At 44.1% G+C, this 18,784-nt stretch overlaps 1 protein-coding gene across 6 annotated transcripts in view; it reads right to left on the bottom strand.

Annotated features, from left to right (window-relative positions):
* The window catches only part of specc1 (sperm antigen with calponin homology and coiled-coil domains 1), a 63,840-nt gene that overhangs the window by 25,050 nt on the left and 20,006 nt on the right, over positions 1-18,784 (bottom strand). For 5 of the 6 annotated variants that reach the window (XM_031857303.1, XM_031857302.1, XM_031857306.1 and 2 more), the window contains 4 exons: positions 4,962-6,508; positions 2,679-2,886; positions 2,025-2,098; positions 989-1,164 (listed from right to left, as the gene is read on the bottom strand). In XM_031857303.1, the coding sequence (XP_031713163.1) occupies positions 989-1,164; positions 2,025-2,098; positions 2,679-2,886; positions 4,962-6,508 (2,005 nt within the window). Of the gene's footprint in view, positions 1-988; positions 1,165-2,024; positions 2,099-2,678; positions 2,887-4,961; positions 6,509-16,208; positions 18,779-18,784 lie in introns of those variants that run through there. The other variant, XM_031857307.1, reaches the window with a different exon arrangement.

Raw genomic sequence — 18,784 nt, 5'->3', positions numbered from 1 at the left:
AATAGGTTTCAAGTAGAATCATTTAGAGATGGGTTGCTTGCTTTAAGCACTATACCAAACAAACAAACAGAGAGCTCTACAGTAGCAAATCTAAACAGACTTTGCCACAGGAAGTATTTGAGCTGGCATGATAATGAAAGGGGACAACACTGTCATGAACACCATGGCATTTGCACGCTCAAAAACACTTATATATATATATATATATATATACAGTATACCCACACACAAACCAATGCAACGCTCTCTGTGAGTACATCAATCACATAACTGCATGGCCACAGTGCGACAACACTACATCAAATCTTAAATAGCATGATACATCGGCGTGAAATATTGACAGAGTTGCACTGGCTCCTGTGTTGAATTGTAAAAGACTTCAAAGCAGCATCTATGCGTATAGTAGCACTTCTCTGCCTTCTCGTGTAATAATAATAATTTCCACTAATAAATATTCTGTAGTTTTTGTAAGTGTGAGGTTTGAATGTTACTATATAGGGCAATGCTCAGTGTGGAAGAGGGAGACAGAGAGGGCAGCAGCTTAAAGGAGTAGAATACACAGAGGGAAATACCGCAGGAGACTGCTAATTTACCAACAGAGTCTGCCAAATCCCAGAAACCTAAACTCTGAAACCCCCGAGGATTTAATCTTGTGAAATACCAAGACATGAACTCAATAATGTCTACACACTGGTGAATCCAGGTGAACATTTGATCCTGCTTTGACAACAAATATGAATTTTGGAAACCTCTTAAGCAAGAGATTCTTGAGAGTTAAAATTATAATATATTACTGTTTGTATCACACGTTTAAAACAGTGGAGGGGGATATGGCAAGACTCTGGCAGGTATCTCATGTCCACATTGTGTTTAGAGAGAAAGGAACTGCAGCCCGATGCTAAACAGGGGAGCCGGGAGGTGGGTGATTGGTGGAGTGGGAGGAACTTAAAAAAAAGAAAAAGAAGGAGGAGTATGGTGGAGTTGGTACCTGACACCCTGCAGGGCTTCAAGGTCTGTAGAAAGCTTTGCACTGCGACCCTGTTCCTCCTGCAGCTGCCTCCTGAGTGTACGCAGCTCCTGCTGAGCTTCCACCTTGATGTCGTTTGCCACCACCACTGCCGTCTGGAGGTCCGCCTGGAACCGACGCCACTCGTCTTTTTCCTCCTGGAGACACAAACATATGGATATGCAGTGTACAATACAGGAAGATGCAAGTATCGACACATGCAAATTAGTACAGACGGAGGAACTGTTTGTGGACCCTTTGGATTGAGTTGGACGTCAGCATCGAGTGCTCCTAAAATAAAGTCTAACGGCTGATAAATTAACTCTGATAAACAAGTGAAACACAAACAATGTAATTTCTCGTGTACTTACTGAAGACAATGATATTTATAGTTTAGGCTGGAAAAACTATATGAACTTTTAGAATAAAGACTGTGTCAGTGACTGTTTCAGTAGCGTCTACTCTTTGGAACAGACGGGTGAAATCTCAGAAAGAATTGTTTCAACTCCTAAGACTAGAAATAACTTAATAATCTCCTTAAGACATGGCAGAACAACAGCTGCTCTTTGCATTGAAGCAGTCAAAAGGTACAAAAATCAGTACCTTGAAGTTTTGTTTTTAGTTAAGTCATGTTTTTTCCATTCTCAAGTAAGACTTGTGTGTCCATCATCAGGCAGATACATGAGAGAAAGGAGAGGACTGTAACGATTATAAAGGAGGTGACAGTGAAACCCAGGAAAGTGGAGTCTGGTGCCCTTCATAATGTTTATTTTGAAGAAAACAAACTGAAAACAAAGGTGATGTTCATGAGGGAATATAAAAAAAATACATCGCTGCCCATCTGAACAGCCCACCTGGATGCTACTGGAATAATACTCAGTGGACAGACTCCTCCAAGGGCAAACATTTTGGCAAAAAGACAAGAACAAACTGAGCACTAGAACATCATCCAGGCCTTCAAAGTGGTACAATACTCCACCTAAAGGTATCTTTTGAGTATCACTCACAGCTTCCTTACCTTAATCCGTCTACTCAAGACTTTCAGCTGTCGGTCTGCTTCAGCTTTCTGCTCCTCCAGCTTTTTGACGAGATCTGCAATGATAAATTATTCAAGGTGTTTGAGAAGCGCAGGTGTAACGTACTATAGAATCACGGTGATCAAACACAGCATTCACAACTAAACAATCAGCCGAGCTTCAGCAAAAAACGCTCCTATTAAAGTAATAGTTACATCTGGACAGTATCAGATCTCTCTAGAAATGATTCTCATCACTGCAATAATATTAATTTATATATATATATATATATTCAGACCTATCATCTGCTAGAATTCAATATTTGCCAACTGCACCACTAGTGAGTCAGAGACAGCTGTGTTACAGTATGCCCTCCTTTTGTGCCAATTCTTACCCAGTTGCCCGTTAGTACGGTTAGTTATAAGGCACATGGCCGAAATTAATGCAATCTAATACAACAGCTCTGGAATAAACCCTCCCTCCATGAAGGTTATGATATTCAGGTTTTGTTGGAACTGTTTAAAGAGGTATCATCTCAACTATGGTCATTTGTGAGGCGTTTCTCATATTTTGTCCACCAAATTTGCATAAATGAGGACAAGCTCAAAATTGGAAACCACTGCAGGTTAAAACACTCCACAGAGAGAAGGACTTACTCTCCATGTCCAGGACGGCTTGGTTGGTGTGGCAGTTGACAGCCCTCTGCTGCTCCACCTGGTCCTCCAACTCAAAGATGGTCTCCTTCAGTTCCTTCACCTGGTTCTCGGCATGGATCCCGACCTCCTCCAGCGAAGTCATCCGGCTACCGAGATCCTGCTCCCTCATCTCGGCCCGCTCCTGAACCTGCTGGCATTTGGCCTCCACCTGTGTACGTGTGTGTGCATTTGAGAGATTATGATGGGTTCAGTACAGAAATGGATTCAAAGAAAGAGGCAGTGTTTCATGTGAAAGCAATTACTGTCACTGTGCTAATTAGATGGAAGCACTTAAGTCACATTTGGCTCAATAAAGGATAATTTATGATATCTCCCAGACATCCTTGTGATGCAGTGATTCCATTTCCATATCTTCATGCTGCTTTTTTACATCTTTCAAATGATTAGATAAAAGATGCTGTATCAAGACTTTTGGGTGGCTGGATGAAAAAGACAAGCAGTATGTGTGAGGGAACCGCTGAACAAAATGTAATTAAAGCAGGCTTTAATATGTCATGGTATAGTACTGTTTTATATGGAAGCCCTGTGATCCATTATCTAAGTCTGATCTAAACGGTTTTCTCTCCCGTTAGTTCTGATCCTGGCAAAACGTAGATCTGACTTAGAAAATGGATTACAGGACTTTTTATTTCTCACTTGCATCTCAAAGCTTCCTTGATCTGATGAAAACAAACTTTTAAAGATCAAGCAGTACAAAGTAAAAGGTACAAGTAACCATAAAGAGTCTAATTAGCCCTCATGCATTGCATCCTTCCCAGTGCGACTACTGCACATTAGGACATTGCATGGTTAGCGCAGCTTCCACATCTGTCACTTTATTTAAGCAGTTTTTCCAAATATGATAAAAGTCGCATAGAAATAAGGGTAAATGTAAACATTGGACTGGGTTGTGAATGGTAATAAATGGTTACAGCAGTCATGCTGGAGTCCACACGGTGCTCTTTACACATGAGCTTAACTATGTCTGACAATGACCGTTTGGCCACAGTAATATACCAACAAGCAAGGGGACAGTGACTCACGGAAACAAGGGTTCAGTCTGGATGAGATCTGACTGCATCAATGTGTTCATTGCTTCAACTCTTGAATTACATACAAGCTGAAGTCAGTGTACCACGATGATTGCTCTCATCCAGAAAGCAGATCTCTGAGCATAGTGTACTAAAATAAGTAATAGATGTAGTTATGCAGGACCCTCTCCCTCACACCACGTGGCTCTGATAGATTAGGGTGTCCGTGAGTGAAGTCATGGAGCGGCCTCACCCTCACACCCATGTGGCAGAGAACAGCAGCGTGACTCAAGAGGGTCACACACTGGTGGACCACCCTACTGTTGGCACGGCAGTCGCAGTCCAACAATGACGACACCCCTAAGGCGATGGTGACACGCCCAAATTTGGAATCAACAACCCCCGACATGACCCTGAACTTACACAGCCTCAGCCGTTCTGGTGTCTGTGGTGAATCATATGAAAACTATTTGAGCGAACATGAGTTCATGTGCTGTGGTGGTGAAGTGATGAAAAGGACCCAATACCAGCTGCAAAGCCTGTTAAATGGTCGTGTTTGAATCATTGTGGAAAATGTGTGTCCTCGTGTTCATATTCAAAAAGTGGCGACTGCGCCAATAATGATAAAAAACGTTATGGTCGCCCATTTGACTTTCATTTTCTTTTTAACCATTAGCAAGTACTAGTCGCATTCTGGTCTCTTCCAAATCTATTCCTGAAAATAACTGCTTTGCAAGAACAGAATCTGTTTCTAAACGAGTGAACTGCTGCTTCGCTTTTTCAAATGTTACAGTAAATATGGAGAGATTGTTCTTTTGGGAATTCCTGGACGTTTTGTCAAACACAAGAAAACGAATGAGCTTACTAGCGTAACAAAACGTTTTGTGAACAGTGAGTCACATACAGTATAATTCAAGGCCCGGTTTTTACACCCACCACTTAGTACAACACAAAGGAAGCAACCAAGTGGAAACAGTTTGAACTGTGTAGAGACATTCTCTAACCAACTGAGACTTGTCCAGTTTTAAATAGATTAATTTGAATCTTTGTCGACATTTGTCTCAAAAAAAAACTGTTATATTCTGTTATATTCAGTGATAAATACTAATTTCTTTTGTTACGTTCTGACTGAATTCTGTGAGTAATTCTCTACCGTTCAGTATTTCCTTTCTGGTGTATATACTGTATGTTATATAGTAATGTGACCTCCTACCTTGGACATTGTGGATTGCACATGCTCAGCCTCGGCTTGGGCCTGTAGCAGCTCCTGCCTCAGCTCTGTCAGCTCCACCTCCAGCCTGTCTCTCTCAGCGTGGGCTGTTTTCAGCAAGTCCTGCATCTCAGTGCTATCACTGGCACTCTGCATGGCCTTCAACTCACCAACTTTTTGCCTCTCAATGTCCACCTGCGCTTTCAGCCTACTGTTTTCCAGTCGGAGACTGTCTGCTGTCGCCCTCTGCTCCTCCGCGGCCTGTGCTGCCTGACCTCCGGCCTCTAGCTCCCTGTCCAGCTGGGACTGCAGCCTGTCCATCTCCTCTCTGAGGCAGCGCGCCTGGCCCTGGGCCTCCTGGTTCTCCCCCTCCAGAGCCCGTAGGCTGCCCGTCAGCTGCTGCTGGATGTCCACCAGCTTTTCCCGTTCGAAGCGCGAGCTCTCGACCAGCTCGGAATACCTTTGCTCCAGCTCGGCCAGCCGAGGCCCTTGGCTACCCAACTCCTCCTCCCTCTGGGCATGAGCCTGGGCTTGCTCCTGAAGTCGGCCAGCAAGCGTCTCGTTCTTCTGGGCCAGCTTCTCCAGGCGCTCCCTCTGCTGTTGAAGTGAGGTCTGCAGGAGGCGCTTCTCCTCGGCCAGACGCTCGTTCTCGGCCGTCAGCTCCTGCACCACTTGCTGCTGGTCGGCCAGCTCCTGCAGAGTTGCCTGCAGCTCCTCGGCGGTGCTGTGGTGGCTCTCCTCCATCTTGTGAATCTGTTCTGTGAGGCTCCGCACCGCCACGTCCTGCCCCTCTGTCCCCACTACAACGACTTCCCCACTGACACCGCTGCTCGCCGATTCTGAATGAGACGGGATCCTCTCAAACTCTGAGGAGTCGGGCGATGGGGAGTCCTTGGCGATGTCAGAACTGGAAGAGACAGAGGTTTTGAGAGGACTGGCAGCACAGGGGAGACTGTCCAGTTGCGGAGTTGCAGAGTTGGAGTCTGAGGACAGGCCATTCACCAAAGGCTTGGAATGGGTGCTAGAGTCTGTACTAGAGAGAGGAGAGGCATCCAAGCAAAGCAGCTTTTCCTTCAGTGCCTGGTTCTCCTCCCTAAGCGCTGCCAGCTCTCTCTGAAACTTCCCGTTCTTCTCCCTCAGCTCCCCAACCAGCACAAAGGCCTCCGCCACCTTTCCCTGCTCTTGATCTGCAGCAGGCTCTTCCCATGAGACGGAGTTGGGTGAGGAAGCAGTGGAGGCTTTACCTTTGCAACACTGCAACTCCATCCTGAGATTGCTGATCTCTAAGTCTTTGGCCTTGGCCTCAGCCAGCAGATCTTTCACCTGGCACTCCAGAAGGCCCTTTTCCTGGACCTCTGCATCTCCACGGGACTTGGTTGAACTGCGTGTCGGCTTTGTCAGGGTGGAGAGGCTGGAAGTGCTGGCACTAGACACCATCCTCTTTGTGGTGGAGCTCCGAAGCTGGTCCCTCAGAGAGATGCGGTCTCTTGTTATGGAAGAAGGAATCTCTCTAGGAGCTGGGATACCAGACTTCTTGGCTGCTTGTGCACCTGCAACACAGATCAAAACAGAGGTACATAGTGAGACATTGTCCAAGTACCGATGAGATCAAATCAGTATTTGCTGTAGATCATCCACAAAGCAGTTGATGGAGCTGTGTGATTTAGAAATGTAAATATGAGAGAAAATGCCCAAATATGATACTGTCAATATATCCCTTTAAAGTTAAAATAATAACCATAACCTACATTCACCAATGAGTAGTAGAAAAGTGTAATCTCTAGTTAAATTAACAATATCTGCAAACTTTACAAAAATAATACAAGCCTTGACAGGACGGTGGATTTGTTAACATCACGTAATGACACTTTTGAATGAGTTGAATGGACAGTGTGTCACATTGAGATTGTATTATTCAGCAGTTTTATGTTGCTGGTCACTGCGCCCTATTCACATATTGTTCTCCGCTTGGACAACAGAGCATCTGCCTGGCACTGTCTGTCTGTTGTCATTCATCGCTGCAGCAGAGCTCAACTGTGGCATTTCAAAAGGCATCAGCGTGCGTCGCTGGCGCGAGCCTTTTTCCAGGCCTCTCTCAGATATGAAGAGTATTTACTGATGTCCAGCGTGAGCATGGTGCCGCCTGTTAACATTTTATTGTTTATTTTCCTGATCATCAGCAAACGGCGATGCAGACACAAGGGGGTCGCTTGTTTCAGAGGATGACAAAGGTCCCTGTGCACGTGGAGCGTTCAGGCACAAATCAGTTTAAGCAGCGCTCTGACAAAGACGGCCCTGTATCTCTCACATGCATACATCATCATCACCATCATCAAACCCATAGAGGCTAGACAGACAGCCTGTGTGCTGAGATAGACAACGCATCACCCTGAGCAGCACATGCACACATTTACAGCACACACGCACACACACACACACATACAAAATCCACAAACAAATGGCCTAGTTTGGGATGGAAATCCTATATCCCTGTGGGTTCTTTAAGCACTCTGCCAGTGATGGGCACTTTGCACTGACTACCCCCCTTATTGAATAAACTAGCAACTGTGGCCGGAGCTGCCAACACTGGCACAAATACTGGGGTACAAAGCTGTTTAACATTCCCAGAGTGTGCAGCTGTGGTTGAAAGTGTTAGGTGGGCTTGCTAATGATAATTGTTGTGTAAACAATCGAGGTTGAGATTTTAAAGAAAACCAGGGACTGTAAAAATGAAGAGTGGCAGAACAACACTCAGGTCTGTCGCTTCTGAATGTCAGTGAGATTAGGCACTCGGGTCAAAAGCCACTCCGTAAAATGAACTGCTGTCATGTAAGATTCACATTAACGAATGCAGCACTTCATCCCCATCAGTGAGATGAATTTGCTGCTGGACAGAGCTGCACCTGACAAAGATCCAGTGTTGCCATTCAAAATCTACACTTTTCTGTGCACTTCACAGAGGATGAAGCCATGACTGACAGAATGAGGACAATACGCACTCCGAAATGATGTACCGTCACGTGGAAGATGTTAAAACTAGATCAGCACTGGGTGTTATAAATTACTATTTACCAGTAAGCACTACTGGAGGCAGAAAAACAATGACGCACCTCACAGCTATTTCATGGCCACTTGTCATACTTTCATTGTAGTTGGCAATAAAGACAGAGACAATAGGTCCTTGTTGGAGAGAGAGCGGAGTCCGATGTGATTAAGATCCATTCCCACGAGGATGAGTGGGACTGTAGTCCAACCTTTCATTTGCTGTTCCTTCATATTCTGTTTTCCTCTTGCGCTCTCAGTGAATAAAACCCAGATGGAGCACATGAACTCACTCATCTTTAGATCGCCCACCTCTTTAACCATGACATCACCACAGCTGCTTAACGTGCACACAGAAATGACACCGGTCCAGATGCCAGGAGTCAGCACAGACAGAAGGATCCTGAAGAGGAAGAAACAGCTACTAGGATACAGCGTCAGATAGTTAGAGGATCTCTATTTTACTTGGACATAGTCCCAGAAATAAAGATCATAAAAACATAAATTCCACTGTTGGCTATGAAAACATTATTTGACCGAAAAAACAATATTGTTTTCTAAAGCTGATATTGGCCACCGGCGCTGACAGTGTATCAGCGTGTCTCTAGTAGATAAAATATAGCACCGCAGTTAAACAACCTGCTTCCAAGACCAACACAGCGGCTGAAGAATGCTTATTATTTCAATTTTTTTCATCATCAAGTGCCCACATTGTCAAACACAGAGCCAACAAAAGGCATGACTCTGACAAGACACCAGAAACAGTCTCTTAAATGTATTTGACAACCATTTTGAACAATCTAAAATAAAGCTGATTTTGGATCGAAGATTGGAGAAAGAGAGACCGAGGGAAGCATCTCCCTTACTCGGATGTCCCTGAAAGATGCAATTAACCTCCAACTGCTCTAGCTGATCTGCTGAGTGGCATCATGTAATGTATTAGAGTGACAATTACATCACCCGATTTCTGAATGGCGGCAGAAAAGGGAGAGAGGGGTAAAGTTTCTAATGAAATGTCCACCCCATCACAAAGCTCACACACTGCATCACAGCAGTCAGTTGTAATTTAGTGAAATCTGTGCATGTGTGTGAGGGCACAATAACATTTCTTTATAGTTCTTCTTCTAGGTGAGCAAATCTTTCTTTCATAAATAAGAACTAAAATATCAAAGACCACGGTGGTTAAGAGTTAGCTTAGTCTTAATTTAGTGCCGTCTTTGATGTAGGCCGGCTCAGGTCCAGGACCATTCATAGGTACCTCTGAGAAGCACTAAATCTGTGAAAAGGAGTGGAGTGGGCAGTTAGCTGGCTCATGGAGGAGCTTTTCTTCCTCTAGCGAGAAATAAATCCTTCGAGCAGTCTGAGCAGTCCAGCTCCAAAGTGCAAATACTATCAAACACCAGTTTTGGAGAAAGAGAAGAAAGTCATTCCCAGTGAGAGAAAACATTGTCACAGATGAGTCTTTTTACATTTAATATCTCAGGAACAGTTACTCCCTCTAAAAGACTAAAGAAAAGTCATTGCTCACATTCAAGGAGAACCTTCAATTATTCCAGATTACGAATCTTTCATGACCAGTGACAGTCTCCAGAGAGTAGCTGTTAGAACAGACTGTCACTAGCATTACAGCCTTGCGGTTGTATGTTTTCGCCAACCAGCCATGTTGCAGTTTACATCCATGTCTGTCCAAAATGACATCACTTCATCAATTTAACCAATTAGACATTTGTGTGAAATTGTCACAATTAGAAATTGAATTCTTGAGTTGTGTGTCACGGTGAACTTTAACCACTAAAATCAAATCCGTTCAACCTCGAGTCCAAGTGGACGTTTGTTTCAAATTTGTTCCCGATTCATCTCATTAATGAGAATCACAGAGAGCTTCACCTTTGACCACCAGAATCTAAATCAGTTCATCCGTGACTCCAAATGGACAGACAACCCAAAAAGATGATGCCTCCACCCACGGATGTCGCCGGTTTAGATGAACACCAAACCTGATTGGGGCGACTGCGCATATGAAATGATTGTGTTGTTCATATTTGATCTAAATTACTTGCACAGACTGACTTCCAGTACTCCAGACCAGTCAGTCATTCCATGGGAAGTCAGCTCCCTGATCACAGTAATGCACTGTGCTGGCTTCTTTCTCTCTAATGAAGATAAGCTTTCAAATCACAGCAGGAGCCGTGTGGCTGGACACCGTCCAGCACCAGCCGGTTAACTGCAGCCAGCCAGCCTGCCAGCGAATAGGTGACAGAGTGCATTGTGGGCACAGTGCACAGAGTCTTCAATTTAGAGAACAGTAGGGTCACGGGTGAGGAGTCACGGTGAATTAATGGCCAAGTGTCAGAGAGAGTTGGCACCTGAAATGACGCACTGGCTTCGCCATCCGCACAAACAAAGCGTGTGATGGGAATCTCTCGCTGTCTTTCCTCTGTCTTCCCTTCCGTGTTCCAGGAAATGTGCTGTGCAGTTTTTTCAGTCAGGTGGAAATGGAGAGGAGAGACCGAAAAAGGCAGTCGGTGATTCTGGTCTTCCTGTTGTCCAACTGTCTGGGCATGAAATAGGTCAACAGGCGCCTATCAGTCAGACGCTGGGACTCAGAGGCATTCCTTTCCTCTTACTGGAGGGGGAGATAGACAGAAGCGAGGCTCCATGACACCCACAGACCCGCAGAGATTAGCCTGGGATGCTAAGCTGCATCACAACCTCACAATACCATGACGACACCACTTGTTGAGGATAAAAATGTTCTTTCACTATAATAAGGTACTTCGCACATCTTCAAAAATAAGGTACACAAGTTGGATAAATAATGGGTTTTGTGAAAATGATAACATGTTTTGTGAATACAGCTTGAAACTTTTCCTAAAAAAACTGCTGGAATTTTCTGACTCCAGTCTAGCACATGACATCATATGCAAAGTGATAAATAAATAACAGTACAAACAATACAAAACTAGGGCAATCTAATTCACCTTAAGAGCAGTGTTTGCTCCAGTCAGCTGTGTAAACCAGATATACTGAACTACATCACAAAACTGCAGAGATTCACTGACGGCCGTCAACAGTCTAACACCGTCGTTGAAACCAGATTTGAATGGCTGAGTGCACTTGGGAGAAGTCCATCACAGAATCAACGGATTCCAAAATATAATTTGACCTTTGGCTAAATGTTTGAGATTCATCGATGGAAGAGTCTGCTGTGACTTTTACACCCATAAAACCGATTATATTATATTTTGTCAGCTATTTTTTTTTTTTTACTGAGAACATAAAGTAGATCTGAGCCGGTTGCATACCTACTTGAGCAGCACACTACAGTACAATATCATCAGAAGGCTCATTTCAAACTCTTTAATATAATGAAACGTATCGCTGCAAAACCGTAGCTGCGTATAAGGGTTTTAACGCTCAGCGCACTGAAAAATAACGTTAAAAAGTTGAAAGTATTTGTGTGGAGGTAACTACATGACGGGAGTCAGGAGAAAGTTTGCTGTTTCAGTGGCTGATGCGCCGGATGCATGAGAGGAGGCGAGGAAAAGTGCTCATTAGCTAAGCTCATGGGATAATAATAGAATAGCAGAAAGTAGAAAATAATACAATTTAGCAAATCAAAGAAATGTTTTGGTTGTGGCTATAGGTCATAAAGAGGCTGGATATTATGAAAAAGTAGGAGGAAAGGCTTAAGAAACCATTAAGCATTGACTGGCTCTGATTAATGTCAACTGACTAATGTGCAGAAGTAAACCTTAATACATTCTTAGTCTTAAGTCATTGCTATGACTCTGTCAGCAGGTGGCTTGTTAATCAATCTTGCAAACCCCTCACCCTGCCTTTATAAATAGAGACTTCATTGTGGATTTAAGCGGAGATGTTTGTTTCTGCCTGAGAAGTGAACAGCTCTGTGCTTCCTCTGCAGCACAGCATGAGAGATGGCAAGCCACAGAGGGCCACTTGGCCTGGCTTCCTTGGCTCCTTTAATCATTGTGATTGAATCATTTCAACTGGCCTGCATGCTCAGACTTTTAACACAGCATCCTTATGCTGATCCACCTCGCTTTACACTACTTATGGAGCCACTACCCTACAGAGATATCCAATAGCGCGGACCACGAGCCGGCCAACTGAGAGAGAATTTTCTTTCTGCTCCAAATGGAAAAACGTATAAGACAGAACTCAGACGGAATAATAGTATGCCATTTTACATGATTGCAGGTTTATAGGATCGGTGTGTGTGATGGGTAACAGGTTGTACTTGAGTATCGCTGAACTTAGTTTTAAGCTTCTGATGATTTCCATCTTAGCCTTATACCTTTGGAATACATGTTACAAGCCTTAGGGTGTATTAAGCTGTGATCTACTTTCCTGGATTGACCACAAAAACCCAACACTTGGGTACTGTTGCTCCCTTTCCACAGCTTAAAACAAAACCAGAGGCAACCGCATCTAAAGGCGGGCTTAGTCACACCAGTATTTAGAACATTTTAGACAAGGCAAAGTAAATTCATGCGTTGCTTTCAAGCTCAGTGTGTTCCGCTGTGCCACTTTCTAGAGTGACGGGACAAAGACGCATAGTCAACAAGATGGCACCCAGTGTCGCCAAGTTCACTCTCAGAGAGCGATAGTGATCTGATCTGTCAGTGAGCTGGCGCTCTCAAGACATAAACACATGAACCTGCATCCACAGAAAGGCCAGAGTGAGGACGGACCACAGCCAGCTGCAGAGAGATATCAGGTCGATTTGGTTTGCATTGAACACACGATCACAAGCCAATTCAAGTGTTTTTGGAATGCCAATTTCATACACTTATTGTTAGTTGCTAAGCCATAAATTTGTGATTTTTATGAGCTTAGGCCTGAAGGCTACAATATGCCAACTTTGATGTCCAGGCTGGAGCCTCCAGTTACACAAGCAGGACATTTAAACACACGCCTCCCTCAGCAAACACAAAGCTCTGTGGAACGGCCGGCGTGTTTACTGTGTCAACTGCTAACTGCTATGGAAAGTACGACTGATGTAACTTCCTCACAGTGTCCCAGCTGTCAGAGGTTGGACAAACTTGCTTCCTCATGTTGCATCCCTGCTCTACGTCACTTTGCTCTGATATGGTGTTGAGATAGCACAATAATCTGCGCATTTCCGTTGGAAGTCTGCTCTGAAAGGGAGCGGTACCCACCGGGCACAATGTCTCAGTGCTGCACCAGACAGATAAGCGTTTCACACAAAGTGGTAGAAGTGAAATGATGCGATATATTTGTCACAAAGGCCGCTGCTAAAATAACGCCAACAAGCAAAAATATCAGAATGTTTGAAGAAAATGGGAAGACAGATGTGACTTTCGCTCATCTGAGAGGAGGTCAAGCGCAGTGCCGTTTACCTGAGGATGAAAATCGCCTTAACACAGGTGTACACCCAGCAGAACGTGAACCTATTCCTATTAAAGCACAAGATATGTGGCTTCTGGTCACCTGTGCGTTTTTGATTCATGAGCCAAGCTATAATATTTGCTGAGTCATAAAATCTGCAAGAAGCCACTATGTCACCAAGCTTCTAAAGCCAGCAGCTTCCTGTCTCAGCGGGTTAAGATAGTGTTGCCTGGTGGCCACCTAAGTGGCACTTATCAGGGGATAGGAAGCAGAAAGCAAACTCCATGCACCAGTTAGAGTGACAAAGGCATTAGTGTAGTTTCCTCACACTAACAGATGCATTTTTATGTTTTTAGTGTATTGCTTTTATATATGATGATTTTAATGTAAAGTGTCTTTGAGTTTTATGAAAAGCGCTATATAAATAAAATGTATTATTATTATTTATCAAAGCTGACGGGACATGTCATTTTGTAATGATCGGGGTCAAATTTGAGAAATCTCATCTGAGCTGAGCTGGGTTACTTGTATCAGCACCAATACAAAATGATAACTTAATGTTACTGTGCTGCAGGGTGAACAGGAACAAAAATGTTATTCCAATGACAACACACTGACTGATACAATGATGGCATCCTCCACTTTCAGAAATCACCGTGCTTTGCATTACAGCTCCCTTCCAGTATCCAAAAAAGGCCACAAGTGTGTGAAACTTCCTATTTTAGATCAAGTGAAAGTCACGACAACCTATTTTACCTCACTACACAAACATATTTAAACTTTCCTTTAATCCTGGGCCCGGATGGGCCCAACTGACTGAGTTGTAGCCCTGAAAATAGACCCACTGTTATTGGACCATATATTACTGATAATTCATCAACAGCTGAGCCGCAGGCGCTGGCAGGCTGAGCCAGTGAGGAGACGGAAAGGCTCGGTGTAGTAGCCTTCACTGTAATATGGTTTTGATAACGACCTTATCACTGCAGCAGACTGCTTACTCCTCAGCCTGCCACTTCAGAGATAACACCATCAATCAAATCTGAACGAGTTCCTCCCGTTCCCACATTTCTTCCCTTGCTTCCAGCACCAGAACTGTTATTTCTGCTGTCCGGGCCCAAAGTCTGACAAACCTCAGCTGGCCGTTTTCACCATCTGGGTGGAAGGTAAGCTTATGTTATAGTTAAACAGAGATATTGCCGTTCATCGGAAAACAAAGCAGACAATGAACTACTGTTCTACAGTTTTAAACGTCTGTATGTTTACTATTACACTTCTACAGTGCCTTGTACAGTGCGTGTCTTTGCTCTTGGTTCTCTTGGATCGATAGCTTCCCGTCATGGGCAGGCATGATGGAAAATCAAGCCATTTGATGATCAATATTCATTTACTATAGAGGCTCCATGGAGAAAAATGGAGAGTGCTAATTTATACGAATAACAGCTCGCTCAATTAATAATATTGCTGACTGGTTCATTTCATAGTGGAGGTTCGTGTGGGAAGTTGGAGCGAGGATCATTAAGGGCTGTACCAAGCAGAGTTTAAATACTTCTCATAGCCTGGAGAAGAACATGATTGATTACAGGGCGTGTGACTGTGATGGCGTATTCTTTCGCTGGCTGAGCAAACATTTTACTCTGACTCATTTCATTTTCATTCTCACATACCACCTACCTGTAGCAATCTCAGAATTATTGTTTGCACCAAGAAATACTCGACAACAAGCAGCCCGATTCTGCTTAGTAACTAGAGAATAATTAGTGAGATTAAAGACGATATTATCCTCCTTTGTTCCTACTTTTTGACTCAACAATCTTTTGTTTTATGTATGATGTATTTACTGTATGTGGAGAGGAAACTGGGAGCTAATCTTTTCAAGCATGCAGCAGCTTGCTACCATTGCCTTCCAGTATGAGCCTACTGTGCTCTATCTTCAAGCAACACACGCTACAGCCATGAAGTGATGCAGCTTAACACCCACTACTGACAAAATACTTTTGCATTGTGTGTGTGTGTGTGTGTGTGAATGCCTGTTGCCCTAGCAAGGTTTTACTGGCTATATTTAGCCAGCGTACATTTTTGTTGGGATGAAAGCCTGGAAATATAATCACATAACCGCTTAAAAATATGAGTATAGTTCTGTATATTTATATATATTTTGTGTGTTTGTATTTACACATATGAGGAGCCTCTGTGCACATACACGTATAAGATGCAAATACTGGTTTTGTTAAATAAATACGGAGAGGTTACAGACGTGAAAGAGCTTGGTTTTCTTTGGATGAGCGGGAAGTTGCTGCTGAATGCAGTTCAGAGGGACTTTGAAATGGAAATGTTAGTGAGGCGCAGTGAGCTCGGGGCAGTGGAGTGATGCGAGTGTGAGACTGATGATACCATCTCCTTTGACACTTTCCCTCATGCTTACTGTCAGGCAAATCTCACTCAGCACTCCCCCCCCCTCCCCTATATCTACACCCAAGTGCAAACGGTGAATACAGACACACAACACACAAGATCAGTAATTACATACAACACAAAAAGTGTGGACACACTCGCACAAATAATGGCATAAGAACAGAGCAAAACGACTAACTTCCAACGCGTTGAAACAGCTTCTATAACTCCAGTGCATGTTAATGAGCACTCGTCAGTCCGTATTCATTATTCAGGACATGTTGTGCCAGAGATGTACTCTGACACGACATGAAAGATTATCTCATTATCTCTTTTGTATTCAGCAAATGCATGTCTTTGTCTTGTACATCGTCAGAGAAAGACGGACAAAGACAAAGAGGGATAAGTGATGCTGAGGCAAACAGCCGAACAACAGAAGCAGACCTGACTCTGTTTCCTCCTGTCTCCCCGCCTGGTTCCCCATGTTGGTCCGCTCTGCGACTCCCACTCTCCACACTGGGGCGGACTAATCCAAGAATCCGTGGCTGCGGGGGAGAGGTGTGTGTGTGTTGGAGTGTCGGGGTTGTTTGCTCTGTTCAGCGCCCACAACCAGCGCCGGTCAGTCACATAGGGAGGAGACCACGAGAGACATAAAATCCTTCCTATTCTTCCCTCCTACTGGTCTTCTTTTCTTTTCTCCACTCCTTCCCAGGACTGTGTGGGTGACTGCGTGTGTGTGCATGTGTGAGGAGGCAGGCTGCGTGTCACGTCAGTGAGTGACTGCGAGTGTGTGTGAGAGTGTGCGTGTCCTCCAGAGCGGTGACAGTATGTCACACTGGCAGGCGGGCGGGTGGGAGGGCAGCGTCGTGTGCACTTCATTATTGCTGTGATGACTGGAATCAGCTCAGAGGGGGAGTGGCTTACCAGGCCACACACACACACACACACACCCATACACATTAACACACCTCCTCCCACTGCTCCCCGCCAGTTTACTCTCACCAATACCAGTTGAACAATGGTGAGATGAACCAACCCTCTGGTACGGAAAAGACGAGTATAAGAGAGAGAGAGAAATAAAAAGGCTAGAGGGACGAAGGAAGGAAAGAGGAGCAGGAAGAAAGGAAAGGCACTATTTGTATTTTTGGCAGAGGGTGACAGTGCAGCTCTTGTCTCTTCTTGCTAAGGGAACTTGCAGACAGGGACCTCACACAAAGACTCCTGCGCTCGCTGCCCCTCACAAAATCACAACTGCAATTTCTCCACAAAAGTCTTGATAAACAGGGAAAGGAGATGGGGATAAGAGCCCCCCCCTCTACAGCTCATCCAGCAGGGAACAATAGCATGTGCGTGTATCACAGTGAGCCTACATGTGTATGGAGATGGGGGGTAGTGCTAGTTTTGGTGAAGCCAGTGAGGGTAAGGCTCGTTTTTTTCCCGTCCTTTCTCATTCACAATGTATGCACGTGTTAAATATTTAAGATGCCACGAGCTGCTACATGGAGAAACAAAGTTGGAAGGAAGAATGACTTGTCGTTTCAGTTGCTCTGGTCGCTTTTTTTTGGGTTCCCAATCTTCATTGTTGTGTTTTTGTGTGTGCACGTATGAGCAACTATCAGGAATTCACCTCTTGAGAGTTTAGCCAAAACACAAGGAAGTCCGGACCTACTACTCTACGCTACAGGCAAATTGCCGTCATTAATTAATAATAAATAAATAAAAAGATAATTATAATTTGTCCATGGGCCAAAACATCTATATCAGAGTTTTACCCAGTTACAAGAAGACAGCCCAGGGACTGCAGTTGAAAATTTGCTAAGATGGCTAAACTGGCACATTTACAGAAATGAAGTACTATTTATCAGAAATCAAAATTCATCTCAACTGCACCATCGTCATACTTGACACAGATAAGCAGTGATATTTTTAGTAGGATGAGCATCTCTGTTGCATAAGCTCAGAACTACCATAACATTTCCTTTGTGTCCACTGCTGAAAGGAACCATGGATATTAAAATAAATAAGCAGAATACCAAAGCAATAGACATTTAAAGTGGTAGCTGCAAATAATAATACAAAATCCCCCCATAGCTGTTAGGAAAGGCATGTCTGCTGCAGGATTCTGCCCATGTCAGGTTGAATATTCAACCCTTTGATACAATACTGTACACGGCCGCTTCCAATCCTTTTTATATCTTATGAATGTTGCATAAACTGTTGGAACATTTTGCTCTTCCTTTCTTAATATTCTCCTTTCTCCTCGCCTCGGAGCAGCACATCTACCTTGGTAAACAAACATGCCTCCTAATCCAGCTAAGAATGTTCTCCTCACCACAGGACGTCCATCTCTGGGAGCCCAAACAGACCTCTTTCAGGATCTGGCAAAGACCATTTCTCTCTGTGGTGCATCTTTAGGGGACTTGCTGAGGTCACGAGCTTCTCATAAGAGGAATTTCAAACTCGATGCCAAAACTCTGATCAACAAACCTAAAAGGGGCCAGGTGTGTTTATGCCAAGGTTGATGCCAGATGCGTAGATACAGTGGAGTAAAGCTATTCCCTCCAGCCATAATCCTTTTTACACTGTATAATAAACGGAGGGTGCACTATCATACTGTGTATATTGTAGTATACACTTAGACTGGGCAGTGTGGGGGACATACAAGGTAAAGGTGTGAATACCTTTGCATGCTTATTTGTGTTGTGTTCAACTTCATGTACGTCATGCGTGCACGTCTTTCTACGGCTTGTGTCAGTTTGTGTCAGTCATGGCTGAGTGCTTATGCAGGCTGAGGTGTCCCTGTGGACTGAGGCGTGTTTCATTAATTCATCTGACAGATATGAGGAGCTCAAGGACCTTTCTTTCTCTTTCTCTCCCTCCTGAATCCAAAACACTGACACAGACAGAAGGGGCCCCGCTGGGGCCAAATGTTACAGCTGAGTCTGCTGTCTGAGTTGTGCATAGTAAAGCTCTCACACACACACACACACACACACACACACACACACACACACACACAC

The sequence above is a fragment of the Anarrhichthys ocellatus genome, unplaced genomic scaffold, assembly GCF_004355925.1.
Source record: "Anarrhichthys ocellatus isolate YVR2014 unplaced genomic scaffold, GSC_Weel_1.0 scaffold18, whole genome shotgun sequence".
NCBI classification, from domain to species: domain Eukaryota; kingdom Metazoa; phylum Chordata; class Actinopteri; order Perciformes; family Anarhichadidae; genus Anarrhichthys; species Anarrhichthys ocellatus.
This window is presented reverse-complemented; position numbering and strand designations above follow the sequence as displayed.